At 33.6% G+C, this 15,415-nt stretch overlaps 1 protein-coding gene across 10 annotated transcripts in view; it reads left to right on the top strand.

Annotated features, from left to right (window-relative positions):
• KIAA1109 (KIAA1109 ortholog) overlaps positions 1-9,050 on the top strand; it is a 175,577-nt gene extending 166,527 nt beyond the window's left edge. For 8 of the 10 annotated variants that reach the window (XM_032462777.1, XM_032462775.1, XM_032462769.1 and 5 more), the window contains 6 exons: positions 23-274; positions 957-1,160; positions 2,443-2,637; positions 3,080-3,214; positions 5,697-5,862; positions 8,324-9,047. In XM_032462777.1, coding sequence (XP_032318668.1) covers positions 23-274; positions 957-1,160; positions 2,443-2,637; positions 3,080-3,214; positions 5,697-5,862; positions 8,324-8,540 — 1,169 coding nt within the window. In that variant the 3' untranslated portion in view covers positions 8,541-9,047. Of the gene's footprint in view, positions 1-22; positions 275-956; positions 1,161-2,442; positions 2,638-3,079; positions 3,215-5,696; positions 5,863-8,323 lie in introns of those variants that run through there. The other 2 variants (XM_032462751.1, XM_032462793.1) reach the window with 2 other exon arrangements.
• Positions 9,051-15,415: the final 6,365 nt, after the last annotated feature.

Below are 15,415 nucleotides of genomic sequence, written 5' to 3' on the forward strand. Positions count from 1 at the left end.
GTGGTTTTTGGTTTTCTTGCAGTGCTTGATGCAGCTCATCATCGACACTGGCCTGGAGTATTGAAAGTGGTGTCAGGATGCCACATATCCTTATTTCAGATTCCGTTACCAGAAGATGGAATGCAGTTTGGAGGATCAATGAGCTTACATGGAAATCATATGACACTAGCTTGTTTTCATGGTCCAAATTTCCGTTCAAAATCCTGGGCCCTTTTTCACTTAGAAGAACCAAATATTGCTTTTTGGACTGAAGCTCAGAAAATCTGGGAAGATGGTAAACTGACACACATTCAACTTTCACTTTTTCCCACCTTCTCATATGATTATCTTTGACAAAGTAATTTTCCTTTCTCATATTTTTTATCTGTTTTTCTTATATTTCTGAAGTTCATCTCTACTTAACACATAGCTGATGTGTGAAGGAGTTTACTGCCAATGAGTCTATAAAGTCTGGGGCATGATGAAGAACTTATTTCTGTACTTGCCATGTTACTATGTTTCTTACTCAGGCAATTAAAGTTTTTGCTGCTGTGGCCGACCATAGCCATAATAGTAGTTATTGTAAATATTTCTTATAAAAACAAGAAGAGAAGACCCAGAGTGGTAGTATTAGGAAATTACTTGCCAGTCTGAACTATTTTCAGACCTTCTATGCACAAGGGCATGCTTTTTGCCTCTATTCATAGTTTCTTGTAGCATTAATTTTCTACTCAGTGGTTTCTTAATGATGAAGGAAAAATGGTGGATGCTCTTCATCTTCTGGGGATAAATCCATTTATAACTAAGAAAAAGTATCTGTGATTTTTCTCACTTATTTTTACTCCTCAGTTTTACAGCCTTCCCTATCTAAGTATGACTTACTTAGCTAAATCTGTTGCTGTTAAGGCACAACTCTCTTCTTGCATCTATCTATCTATATAGTTTGTTTACTTAAGAAACTTGTTTTTCCCCTCTAGGCTCCAGTGATCATTCTACATACATTGTACAAACACTGGATTTTCATCTGGGCCATAATACTATGGTTACCAAACCGTGTGGTGCTTTGGAAAGTCCTATGGCAACAATAACCAAGATAACAAGGCGCCGCCATGAAAATCCACCCCATGGAGTAGCAAGTGTGAAAGAATGGTTCAATTATGTTACAGCCACAAGGAATGAAGGTTAACAGTTTGATTCTTTGGAGAGCTTGATTTTGTTTTGTTCTATTTTGTGTTTAGAATTTAAGTAGAGGGAGACTTTTCATTTCTTTAAACAAGTTTCATTTTACTCCTGCTGCCATAAGTAACAGTATTAGTGCATGCTTCACCACCCTAGTAGTGCATCATCTCATAGATAAATTATTTTAGATGTAACTTAAAACTGTAATTGTAACTATATTGAATGAGTATTTTTGTAGTAATGTTCACATTGGAGGTTTGGGAAAGTTGTTACACAACTAAGTAATAGCATACCACAACCTTAAGGGTCAGGATGGCTGGAATAAAATGAAACTAAGTACTATTCTTATGAAGTCATAAATTTTAAGAAAGTGCTTTGATGAATTTTTTTTCATTCGATTAGATTCACCAGTCCTGTAGTAACTGCAGTCATGAAAATTGTTATTCTGTGATTGTTTTTGTGTTAGAGTTTACAGTAAATCTTTTACCAGGCATTTTATCTGTATTGGAAAGCTGACTAGATTGAGACATGTTGGGAGTTGAATGTTTTACTTAAAAATGACCTCCTTTCAGAATGGAAAAGAAGGTGGCTTGGGCCCCATGTAAAATAATTGCTATGCATAGGCAACCGCAGGGATTAGAGACTATTAAAAATGTCCTGAAAACAAAGCAGGATAAGGAAGTATATTAGAAGATTTTGCATGTACTGACTATAATACCTTCCAAATAGACACTTCAGGGAAGGGATACTATGGAGGGTTATTAGCATACTGAACTGCCACCTGTGTACCAGAAAAGTGCTGTATTTTTATAACCCTAAGGTAACTATAGCATATTATGTTGGGGAAAATCGGGACTTCCACCTGGTTTCAAGGTCAGGATCCTATTTAATCATAAATTCTGTAATAGTATTCGATCTATGGAAAACGTTTCAGCTTAATGAAACTCTTAAATTTAGATATGAATTCAGTTGAAAATAATACTGATTTTAAAGTTCAAGATACAAAAACCAAAATGTACTGGATTTATCCAATCATGTTATAAAGCTTTGGTATTGAGAATAGTGATACATATATAAGTGTGTCCATATTTATGTCTATGTAGGTATATAGGTATATAACTAGTCTCAAAAACCAAAGCTTTATATGGCTCTATTTGTTTAAATGTCTTTATTTTCCAATTTTTGAAATGATAAAAGTTTTGTGTATCAGTGTCATGAAAACTGTATGTTTACCAATGCCTAATTGGTTTAATTTGATTCTTACTGTCTTTATTATGCATGTAGAGCTAAACCTACTTCGTAATGTTGATGCTAATAACACTGAGAGTAGCACTATGGTGAAGAATTCTAGTTTGTTGAGTGGATTCAGAGGAGGTTCTAGCTACAATCATGAAACAGAGACTATCTTTGCACTACCAAGAATGCAGCTTGACTTCAAATCCATTCATGTTCAAGAACCACAAGAACCTTCATTACAGGGTATGTGGAAAAATAATCTTTATAGTTTCTTAAGTTACTAAGAAAATTCTAATGGATCTTCAAACTGCTTTTTTTCCCCCAGAGGTTATTTTTGTAATATAATGAAATTGATTTTCTGGGTCAATTAGATTTTCTTACCTGCTGGACGCCCTGTGGCAAATACTTCAATCCATTTATGCCTCTTTTTCTTCAAACGGGACTAACAGGACTTCATTTGTCAGGTTTTTATGGGGAATAAATGGCATATATTCAGAACGTGCTTAGTAAACAATCATAATCATTCTGTAAATCACATACAGGATCTTTTTTATAGTTGTATTTAAGTGGATGCATTTACACGGACCCATGTAAATCCCTTATTAACATGGGCCCATGTAAAGGGAACAGGAAGGGACTTATTCCAATAAATCTGTGACTACAAAAGAACTTTTTTCCATTGCAGATGTCAGTCTGAAGCCAAAGGTAGAATGTAGTGTGGTGACAGAGTTCACTGACCACATCTGTGTGACAATGGATGCTGAGCTCATCATGTTTCTTCATGATTTAGTGTCGGCTTATCTTAAAGAAAAAGAAAAAGGTGGGTAACATTCTCTTTTTTTCCTTTCAAGCTTTGGGAAAGGCAGCTCTTTAGTACCATTTGTATGGATTTTTATGGTCTAATAATAAAATGAGTAGAAAGGGTCTACTTCCTCCATAAGTTACAAATATCAATAAATAATGTTAGTAAGACTGTATGATAGACTTTCTGAGTATCTGCTAGGTACACGGCACTCTTTTTCTAACCAAGCCTCAAACTGGTGTATACTTTACAAAATGTTTCCATATATGTTATGTACATTATCAGGTCTTGTAAGATACTCTTACAAAGTTGAAGGAAAAGAGAAAGCCTCTTTGAAGAAATATTGCTAGTCAAAGTGGAGTGACTAAAGAAACAACTGTATAGTAAAGTTAGCAAGAGTTACATACATAATTGGGAAAATGGAATTAATAAGAAATCTATTTGGAATGCACAGAACATTTTCTTTTTATAAATAAATTATTTAGACTTCAGTGGTGTTGTTTTGTTTTTATGAGCTAGCTAACATTGGTTTACTCAGTGGAAATTTAAATGTTTGCCCACTAAGAAACATATGGTGACACTAATATCCATATGGAATTGGTTGAATATATTATGGTGTGTCCATATAATGAAATGGAATACTCTATAGCTGTTTAAAAGAATGAGGCAGTTTGAAATGTCATGATATGGAATACTCCAGAAATGCATGGTCTTTATTCACTCAATAAACATTTACTGCACAACTATATGAATATATAGTGGTAAAACAACAGATGTGATTTGTTTTTAATTGCTTGGAATAGATGTAATTTATTCAGGTCACAATATAATACTACATTTTTTTCCATGAAAAAAGAAACACAAAATTTGTCTTGCAGATATTTCAAAATAGCCTCAGGATGAATGTGTGAAGAAAACAGACAGGTTATGAAATGACCATGTTGAAAGAGTACAAAAGTAGCATACATAAATTGAATTGCTCTTCCATTACTATTCATCTAGATGTGCCACAAATTAAGAGTGAAATCAATAATGATGGCTGGAAGAAATCTACAAGTCATTCAAGTGAAATGGTTGAAAGCATGTATTAGGAAATATGTGGAATATACATAGATCCAGCTTTCACATAAAGCAACAACACATACCAGTCACTGTTAATCCTCTTGTTTTTCTCTCTGCCTTAATATTTAAACAATGTGGAGAAACACAGATTCTAGATAAACCTATGAAGTTCAGAATTCTTTTTCTAGTCTATCTAGATTTTAAAAGCCTGCTAAATTTCTCTCAGGTATTATGTGAAACCTTTGTCATTTTATGAAATATTGTGTTCTGCCATGAGCTGTGTGTTTCTTAAAAATATATATATTTTTATATAAATTGTTATAAAACATTTTAATGAGAAAAGAGAACTAGGGGCTTAATTATCGGACTTAAAATAATAAAATTACTATTTATGGGGATTTCAATTATAAGTAAAAATATTTTAATAGCTGTAAGTATATTTTGTTTTTAAAAACTAAAAGCAAGTAGTTTTGGCCAAAAGAAACATAAACATGCCTCAGAAAATTCTTAATGGCGTGTAAGACTAGGCATACTCAACATACTTCTGGAACATCAAGATAAACTGTAGCACTGTAACCACCACCAGTAATAAACAAAAGCAGAGCACCAGAGCAGGCAATAACTGAAGACATCTGTATTCTGATGCGGTGTGATGGTACAGCTTCATTCCTAGGTTCATTCCCAATCAATACATTATCCCACTGTTAATTAACAAAGTTATAAGCAGAGCTACATAATACACAGCATATTACATAGTTAATTATTTTATGCCCAGTTTGTGTCTTGAAAACCTGTGCTCTATAGAAATGCCATATTTATTAAAAAATGATCATATGAAAACTCTCAGAATTTGATTTTAAGTATATTTATGATCACCAATTTAAACACTTGATTTTTCATAAAACATTGAGTTCTCAATTATAAAAAGATCTTAACAAAAACCTCGTAAGTTAAACCACTGTTCAAATATATACATAGCCATTAACATATTAAAACCATTGAGTTGTACACCTTAAATGAGTGAATTGTTATCTCAGTCAAGCTGTTAAAAAAAGTCATTTACCTACAGGCATTTTTTAGGAACCCTACAACTGTCAATTTCAGAGCTCTATGCCCACTATCAAATAAATCTCAATATTCTTTACCATTAAATTTAGGCACACAAATATATGTAAAATATGTGCTATTATTCAAAAATAAATGATGGTATGTTATTTCTAATTCTTGTAAGAGAATAAAATAACTTTGATATTGTCGTCCTCCAAGAAATACCAATAATTGGCACTTTTTTATGGTTTATTTTAAAATATTAGTTTTTAAGAAATGTAATTAAATGAATAAATAAAATAAATGGAGCCAATTACTTTATTCATATTAGTGATTTAAAATAAATTTATAAGATACATGTCTGCAATATTAATTTATCATTTCATTATAGCCATTTTTCCACCTCGGATTTTATCTACTCGACCAGGACAGAAAAGTCCAATTATTACACATGATGAAAATTCCTCTGACAAAGACAGAGAAGATAGCATCACTTACACTACTGTGGACTGGAGAGATTTTATGTGCAACACATGGCATCTAGAACCCACTCTTAGGTAAGTAGTGGGTGTATATATTTACCTATTTCCTGTGGGATTATTATGAGAAAAAGGTTATAAATAATGCAGCAGGTTAAATACAGTTTACCAAAGAATATTTTTATAAATTAGTCACTTACAACCTCTACAGCTTCTGACTGATATTTTTGCTGCTCCTTTCTGCTTTTGTAAGTGCTTCTAGGCAAGGCAAAAGGAGGACAAACACTGTGAATAGCTCAGTGCTGATTAGCTGTCCATTGTGTGACATTCTCTCGATCAGTAAAATACGAGAATAACTCTGCTTTCACAGTTGCTATTATTTTTTTCACCATCTCACCAGGATGTTATTTTCAGGTGTTTGAGGTAGCTACAGTAAATTGTTTTATTACTTAAGTTTGGGAAGATGCAGAAGTTATACATCATCATTAAGGAAACGTTAACAATTTCTCACATATGTCATGACAGTGTAATAGGACCTACAGTGTCACAGTGTCTTTCTGTCTGCAAACTAAGTAATATAAAATCATCCTGAAATGTCAAATGTAATGATGTCAGATTCAGGGTCTTTTACTGCATTATGTTCTACTACAACCATGATCCCAACTTGTTTTCATATCAAAATTTCAAAAGTATATTTTTAATTTTAATTATATTAAATTTCTGCTATAACTAGTAGTACTTGCTTTGTGTGTCCTTTGTTTGTGATTTAACACAACTTTCCTATTTTTTCCCCTTTCCTCTTAACTGCTTTGTTAATCAAATTCTAACTGTCTAAAATCATGGAATAATGGTATCAAAAAAAAAAAAAAAAAAAAAAAAAACTCCATCACAGTCCCACACAGTATTCTGCAGAATGATACATATTTCATTTAGGTAAGGTTATTATTCAGACATATTTATGCCACAAAATCATTCTAAACTATTAAGATCTCCATTATTCAGTGTACTCCTTGTACAAGCAGAAAGTAGTGACTTTGTGTTAGTAATTTGTATTTAATAAAACTTGTTGTAATCAAATCAATAAAACACTTTGGTATTAATTAATGCTACATGTACTCATGAGAAATATTAACAGCATTAATACTTAGGAACAATATTAAAATATTGCAAAGGTCCTAATGCAGAAAATTGTTTAGTATTTGTAAATCTAAAGAAATATAATGAAATTGACTAAGTATATTTTAATTTAAAATGAAAATAAAAATAGTTGTTTGCCACAAATACACTTACTTTTTTAGCAAATACCAAGAGACTAGTTAACTGATAAAATATTGTGGTGAAGAATGTGATTAAGAGCTGTGGCTCTAAGCCCAACTTCATAGCATAGTAGCTGAGTGACCTTGGCTAAAGGACCTAACTGTTCTTTCTGCCTCAGTTGCCTCATATGAAGAATTTGGAAAACGGTATTACCTATCTTCTAGGGTTGTTACAGTGGTTACATGAGTTAATTAATGCAAAATGCTTATCTTATAACTGTTAGAGTTTTAGCAGACCAATGCTTAATACCCTCCTTTTCCCTACCTAAGTTCAGGACCAACTGAAATATCAAAAGAGAGGCATCTAGGAATCAGAAGGACAGCTTTAATACTGCTAAAGCTGATAACAGGGAATGTGGTTTGGTGTCAGGCAACAATGTCTTTCTACTGCAAAGTCCAAGTTTGAACTTACCTACAGGGTCTCAGTGATGCAGAACTCAAGGGCGGGGTGTGGAGGGTGCTAGAGTTGTATAGTCAGAGGCCCTGTGTAATCACCTAGCCACAGGCAGCAATGAACACTCTTGGGCTATTTAGGGACCTGTCCTTGAAAAACCTATGGCATGGAGGAAAGCTTCAAAATGAGTGGTTCCTAAGAGTAGGTAAGAAGGAGAATACTGAACTATCTATTCAGTTCCTCTGTCAATTTTTCAATCAGATAAATACAGGGCAGAGAATGACCAGGAATGTTTCACTAATGCTGTTCCTCTATATGGAAGGACACTGAAGGAAGAACCATTTTCTCCCTATTCTTTCTAACATGTTTAGCACATAGTAAACTCTAAGTAAATTTTAGCCTTTTTTCCCCAGCTTTATTGAGGTATAATTGGTAAAACAGATATTTTAAGTATACAACATCATGATTTGATACACAAATACATTGTGAAAGGATTCCTCCCATCGAGTTAATTAACATCTTTTAGAAAGAACCAGACATCCTTGAAAGGTTTACGATAACCATGTAACTTAAGAGGCCTAAAATAAATTAATCATAATGAAATTCACTAAATTTGATTGCTGTGTAGGCTTAAAGGCACTTACAACCACATACTTTTTGAGTGCTATTACACTGAATCCAAGAATAGTAGGTTAGATAATCAGTTGCACCTAGTGAAAATATTTTGTCTTGAGCATATTATGGAGGCTTAGTGGTGTTACTGAACTTACTGTCAGGACTGTGCTAGGGCACTGTACTCTTTACTAATAATAATTTATAATTATTTTAGATTAATTTCTTGGACTGGAAGAAAGATTGATCCAGTAGGTGTTGATTATATTCTTCAAAAATTGGGCTTTCATCATGCCAGGACTACTATTCCTAAATGGCTTCAAAGAGGAGTCATGGACCCACTGGACAAGGTTCTGTCAGTCCTTATTAAAAAACTGGGTACTGCATTACAGGATGAAAAGGAAAAGAAAGGAAAAGACAAAGAAGAACACTAAAAAAGTAACCTGATCTGTGAACAAATTTTGATTCTGTCTGTTAAGCTTTTATTACACTGGAGTGGTGGGGTTGTTTGTTGTTTTGTTTTTTGTATAGTAAAATTATTTTAAATATAACTTAAAAAAATTCTAATTTTGTGGCCATTGTATTAAAAGTTTATAAGTTAACCTGTTTATTCTAGTTCCACCATTCTTATATACAGTGAAGTATTGCATGATAATGTAAATTTTGTGAAAAATTAGATTAAAATACACAAATCTGCTCAGTAGGGTTTATAATTATATAATGTGCAATATGACTCCTGCATCTTCAAAATATTTTCGAATAACTGTGAACTTCCTTTGTTATTGGCCATAACTTTTAGAAAAAATCTTGTTGATAATGTGACTTTTTTGGTCTTTAATTGCTTTTTCTTTTTTTTAAAATGTAGACTTGTATAAATACCTATTTGTATATAGTATGAGTAATTGTGATGTGAATAAATACCACTAAAGTATTGTTTGTAACTACTGGTTTCAGTCTGTGTTTGAGACTTTTCTTTTATAGCTTATTTTTATAATTAATGATGCTAACCCTGTGTCGGTTTTCATAGGTATCACAGAAGATCAACAGAAGGTAATACATACTTATTAAAATTAGCTCAAGGAGGATACAATTAGGGAGAGGAACAGCAGAGGCTTCAGAGATATTAGATATTCTATTTCTTAAGCTATTAGTGAATACACAGCTATTTGCTTTATTATACTATATTCTTTATATGTTTATATGTATTCTTTGTGCCTATGAATATGTATAATGTAGTATACATATTCAAGTATAATAAATAAAAAGATTTTTAAAAAGAATAGCAAAATCTAAAATAATATTCAAAGGTAACTATTATACTGTTCATCACAACTCAAGTTTGAAATCTAGCCAAGTCAATACGGTTGGTTTAAAGGTTGGGTAAACAGTATAACTGAAGAACTATGAGGTAGAAAACATCTCAAGAAAGCCTCTGGTGGAGCCTCTTGCACTTAGGTAGATAAGGCATTATTATCTGGGCCAGATTAAAAACAATTCCAGAGTGAAGATACTTAGCGGGGGGGGGGGGGGGGTTGTGTGTGTGTGTGTGTCTCTCTACACACACAGTGTCAGTAGAGGAATTAAGAACTGCTAAGATCACACAGCAATTTAGTAACACAACTAAAACCAAAACCCTAGTGTCTAGAGTCACTATTTTAGAATAGAATACACAATTTTTTATTCTTTCTGCTAGACAATCTTATCCATCATCTGCTTTATCACTATATCCCCCCTAGTCACCCCTACAGTTGGAAGCTATAGGTACATTATTTTTATTAGTCAAGCTTACCAGAGAAGTATCTAAGATAGTTACTTCATGAAACAAAATAACTAAAAAAAAATTGGGGGGGGAGAATATTTACTATTTTTATTTTTGCAACCCTTTGTGTAAGTTTCAAAATTTCTCGAATGGAAAGGTGAAAAAACAAAGGCACAGGCGAAGAGGCCAGGGTTGCCAGAGCCCTACCTGTCATCTTGGCCCGCTGGATCAGTTTTGCTTGACATTGTGAAAGGATCAGCATCTGGTTGGTAAAATAACCAAATCCTGCAGTTTTAGCCCACCCTCCCCACCCCCACCTGACTGCCTTGTACCAGCTTCATTCCCAGTGTCTGGCTTTGACTTGGGCGTCTTTCCTGTCGGCAGTGCCTTTCCTTTTTCTGTCTATCTGGATCTTGCCTAGTCTTCAGAGCCTAGTTTGAGCCCCTTTCCTCCATGAAGCCTTCCTGGACTGCTCCAGCTCATATTCCCTGACAATACCACATATGTGTCCATGTGATAGTCATTAACACTGCTTTTAACACTTCTCATCAGTTGTGTCCAACTCTGTCCACGGGTGCACCTGGTAAGACTGTACTTCCTAGCCCCTGGTGTTGGGTGGGATCATGTGACCAGTTCTGGCCAATAAATTGTTGTCTCTTCAGAGCTAAGCTCTCTTTTTCTTTTTCTTTTTATATTTCTTTTTTTATTGAGTTATAGTCATTTTACAATGTTAAAATTAGTTTCTTGAGTCATAATTGACATATTAATTCTCTGCTTCAAAGAAACAATGTGCTACTAAGTTTTAAATGTTAAAAATTTCCTATGCCTTTAAATATTATAGAAATGAGATTACCAAAAAATGACATAAGTATAAATTTTATCTCTGGTACTAACCGTGATAATGCTGTAAAAAGAAAAGGGCAATTTAAAACAAATCTGTAACTGTTCAAAACTTCTGTGGCTCTATTAGACAAGCTATGAGAAAGCCGTATTTGTACATTGCTTCTAGGAATGTAAACTGGAACAACCCCCATGGAGGACAATTAGGCAACAGCTGTTAAAATTACAAAGGCATATAATCTCTTACTGAACAATCCCAATGCTGGATATATCCATGTATGTGTGAAATAATTATGTAAGAATATTTATTGCAGTACTCTTCATACTAAATGGTTTGAAACAATTCAAACGTCTATCAACAGAAGATAGGTTAAATAAAATATGACAGACCCACTTAGGTGGAATAATATGAAACTGTAAGAAAAAAGAATAAGGATGCTCTCTGGTAGTGGACAATAATCAGCTTATTTTGCACATGAAGAAATTGAAGCTCAGAGGGCCAGGTAACTGACCAAGGTTAATTGTCTTCAAGTTTTTAACAGAAGTCTTCTCAGTGAGGTATTCCTTAAATATCCTATCCGAAATTTTAACTCCCTTCTCTATAAATGTATGTCTCCTTTCTCTGCTTTATCATTACCTTTTAGCACTTCTCACTAACATTGTATAATTTTATTTATTTATGTTTTCATTGTCTCACACTACATTGTGAGCTCCATGGAGGCCAGGATTTTTTTTTTTTTTTCTGTTTGTTCACTGTTGTATCCCCAGGGCCTAAACCAGTGGTGCATGGTAGACACTCAATGTATTTGTTGCCTACATTAGTGAATGGATGAAAAAGCAAATGAACAGCAATGCCTAAATTAAAACACTGTGCTAACTCTGAAAACTCATTACTTGGTCATTATCTAACATTGCCTCTCACATATTCATTTATCTTCACCCACTTCTTTCTCAGATCTAAATAATTTTTATAAACATTCTTTTGAAAGAAAAATGGAAAATGGCTAACTGGTAGATTACAGGGGCAAGAGTAGGAAGCAGGAAGACCTGTCAGAAGGCTACCACAAAAGTCGCCAAAAGAAAGAATGGTTGCCTGGACTAGGGTGGTAGTAATGGAAATGGTGAGAAATGAACTTTCAGGACATGTTATAGAAACAGAGTCAAAAGAACCAAATGTAGACTAAGGCTTGGAAAGAAAGAAGTCAATGATAGTTCCTGGGCATAGTCGGGGTAATTATATTTATTAGATTAGAAATTAAAAAGAACATTTGTTTGTCAGGCCAAAGAAGCTCCAAACCAAGGCATGTGAACTTCAGGCCCATGTGCCCCCTTGGCTCTGTGTCCTTGTTCACAACCTTACACTATGACCTTGCTCCTGGGTTTTGGGCTTGAGCAACTGGGTTAATGATGGTGTCATGTATGAGATGAGGATGTCACTATCATTCCATTTCCCATAGCTTTCCTTGCCAAATAATAAGGGCAGTCATGTCAAGTATGAAGGATGAAAGTTCAACAGCTGCCAAAATGTCCTTCAAGTTATACAGTGTATTTTGGACCATTTGGTATTTAGTTAAATGTATGTCAATATGTCAAAATCGGAAAGCAAGGATTTAAATCTGGTGTATTTTCATGTATACAGTAGGCAATCAATCATTTGTTAAGAGTGGTATTTATATGGTATCAAATCTGAGGAAGTTTACTTAATACATAAACAACATTCACATAGCTTTGAAATACAAGATCATTTAAATTACACTGAAATGCCTTAAACACTAAATTACTTAAACTTTTTATTTTACTGTATAATTCACTGGGAATTTTATGCAGATTATGTGGATTATTGGTCCCAGAGTCTAAGTCAGATAAATCTTAATTAAAATTTATCAGACTCTGGCTGTATGAATATTGTAATCACTTAAAAAAAAATAGGGCCCAAAACATTATACTGTATTGCTACAGCCTTCACATGCTAAACTTAACATGCTGATTGTGGCTGAAACCAAAAAGGAAGGGACAATAGGTATAAATTTACCCAGGTAAAACAGGTCAACTATGGTAACTGTAAAAGCCAGCCTGTAGCAGGGCCAGAATCAGGGTAGTTGGTGTGTTATATCATTCTTTTTAAATGTACCCAAGATAAAATCCTAGGAATTTAAGGCTCAAAATCATTCATTTAAAAATATCAGAGAACTAAAAGTTTCAGCTTGGAGAGGTAGAGAACTGGTAAAAAGCACTGTGCTCATCATTAGAGTAAAAAAGCTAGACACACTGTAAATTAACAATTTTTCTTGAACCCATCAGAAAACTGAGGTCACAGTGTAAACAACTAACACGAAATCTGAAGAGAGACAGGCATAAGGATAAATAGGACCTGAGCATTTGCTTACTTGGGCCACATACTCACAAATGCCATACAAGCTAATAAGATTCAGCCAGTAATTTTTAACTAATTGTTACAGGCTGAGCACAGGCAAGAGTAAGACTGTGATGCCCTGGGGGGCCAGACATAGGGGATTTTGTGCCTTCCCACAAGCTTTCTCCCCACAAATCCCACAAGATGCTCACAGGGTAAATCAAGGTGAATCATGAAAAAGCTTCCCCTATGGTGCTGGCTAGAGACTGGGAAGAACGGCCACCACTGAAACTCAGCCCAGGTCTATATCCTCTATATCTCCTAAGGAATAAAAATTTAATCTGCAGAGGAAAGGCAACAAAACTGTTGCCTGAGGCCACTGGTGCAAAGTCACTGAAACTGGAGGAGAATAAAAAGAAAAAAAAAGTTCTACCACTAGGAGAACTAGTCCCAACATTACATCTGAAAAAGAGTAGGAACTTCTAAATGAGTATAATACAGTCAGAAACTTGGATCTATATAAAGACATGCAGAGTGTTGAAAGGGGAGTAAATGAGGATAACAAAAATATCTTTCTTGTTTTTAATTGCTATAAAAGATAATTAACAGTGTAAAGCAAAAACCAGAAAAACTATCAGTATATTGTGCTTACGGCATATAAAGGAGGAATTGGGACTATAATAAGATAATACTCACATGTTAGATGTTATAGTATCTGAAGGTTGACCTAGTTTAAAATTACTGTAAATTCTAGGGCAACTACTAAAAAAGTTTTTAAAAGACATAAATATTAAGTCAATAGACAAGATGAAATGGAATCATAAAAATGTACAATTAAACCCAGAGAAGTCAGGGAAAAAATGGAATAGAAAACAGCTAACCTTAAGATGAAAGATTTTAATCCAACCACATTAATAATCATTTTAAATGTGAATTGCCTAAATACACCAGTAAAAAACACAAAAGATTATTAGATTGAATAAAAAAGCAAGAACTAATTATATCCTAACAATAATAAATTCACTTTATACATACACAGAGACATTGAAAAAAAAAGGATACATATTATGAAAACACTAACCAAAAGAAAACTGAAGTAGATATATTAACTTTAGGCAAAAGAACCTTCACAACAAGGAATATTATCAGGACAAAGAGGGATGTGACATAAGTGGCCAATTCAGGATGACATAATAATCCTACATGTGTACACACCTAACAACAGAATTTCAAAATACATGAGGCAAAAACTGATAGATACTAAAAGATAAATATATCCACAACCATAGCTGGAGGTATCAACATGCCACTCTGGGTAATTAACAGAACAAGTAGGAAGAAAATGAATAAGAATACAGATGACCTGAACGACACTAAAAGCCAACCTGACCTAGTTGGTATTTATAAAACACTCTAACCACCAACAGCAGAATATAGATGCTTTCCAAGTTCAAATAGAACATTCACTTAGCCGTAAGACATACTTAGCCGTAAGACAAACTTTAACAAATCTAAAATAGAAATCATACACAGTAGGTCTCAAACCATAACAGAATTAAACTAGATATCTGAAAAATGCTTGGAAACTAAACAACACACTTCTAAGTAAGCCAAGGGGCAAAGAAGAAGTCCCAAAGGAAGTTTTAAACTTTTTAAACTAAATTAAAATGAAAATATAGTGTATCAAAATTTGTGGAATGCAAGTGAAGCAGTGCGTAGAAGGAAATTTATAGAATTAATTCATATTAGAAAAGATGATCTGAAATCAGTAAACTAACCTTGGAACTAAAGAAATTAGAGAGAAAGTAACAAATCCAAAGCAAGAAGAAGGAAGGGCATAATAAATATTAGAGCAGAAATCTATAAAATTTAAACAGGAAAATAAGAGGAAAAAAATCTGTAAAACCAAAAGTTGCTTCTTTGAGAACATCAATAAAATTGATCAACCTCTAGCCCAGGTAAAGTAGATGCAAGTTACTAATATTAGAAATAAAGGAAAGGATATCACTATCCCACACATATTAAGATAATAATTAAAAATTATCTGGCCATAAATTTGACACAATTACACAAAACTTAGATGAAGTGGACTAATCTTGTAAAAGGTGCAAAATACCAAAACTCATCTAAGAAACAGATAACCTAAATAGTTGTATATTGATTAAAGAAATTGAATTTGTAGTTAAAAACCGTCCAAAAAATTTACTGGAAAATACAAAACAGTCAAGGAAGAAATAATAGTAATTCTACTTAATCTTCTTCAGAAAGTAAAAGAATACTGAACACTTCCCAACTGATTCTATGAGGCCAAATTATCCGAATACTGAAACCAAAGACATCACAAGGAAAGAACACTA

Source organism: Camelus ferus, chromosome 2, assembly GCF_009834535.1.
Source record: "Camelus ferus isolate YT-003-E chromosome 2, BCGSAC_Cfer_1.0, whole genome shotgun sequence".
Classification (NCBI taxonomy): domain Eukaryota; kingdom Metazoa; phylum Chordata; class Mammalia; order Artiodactyla; family Camelidae; genus Camelus; species Camelus ferus.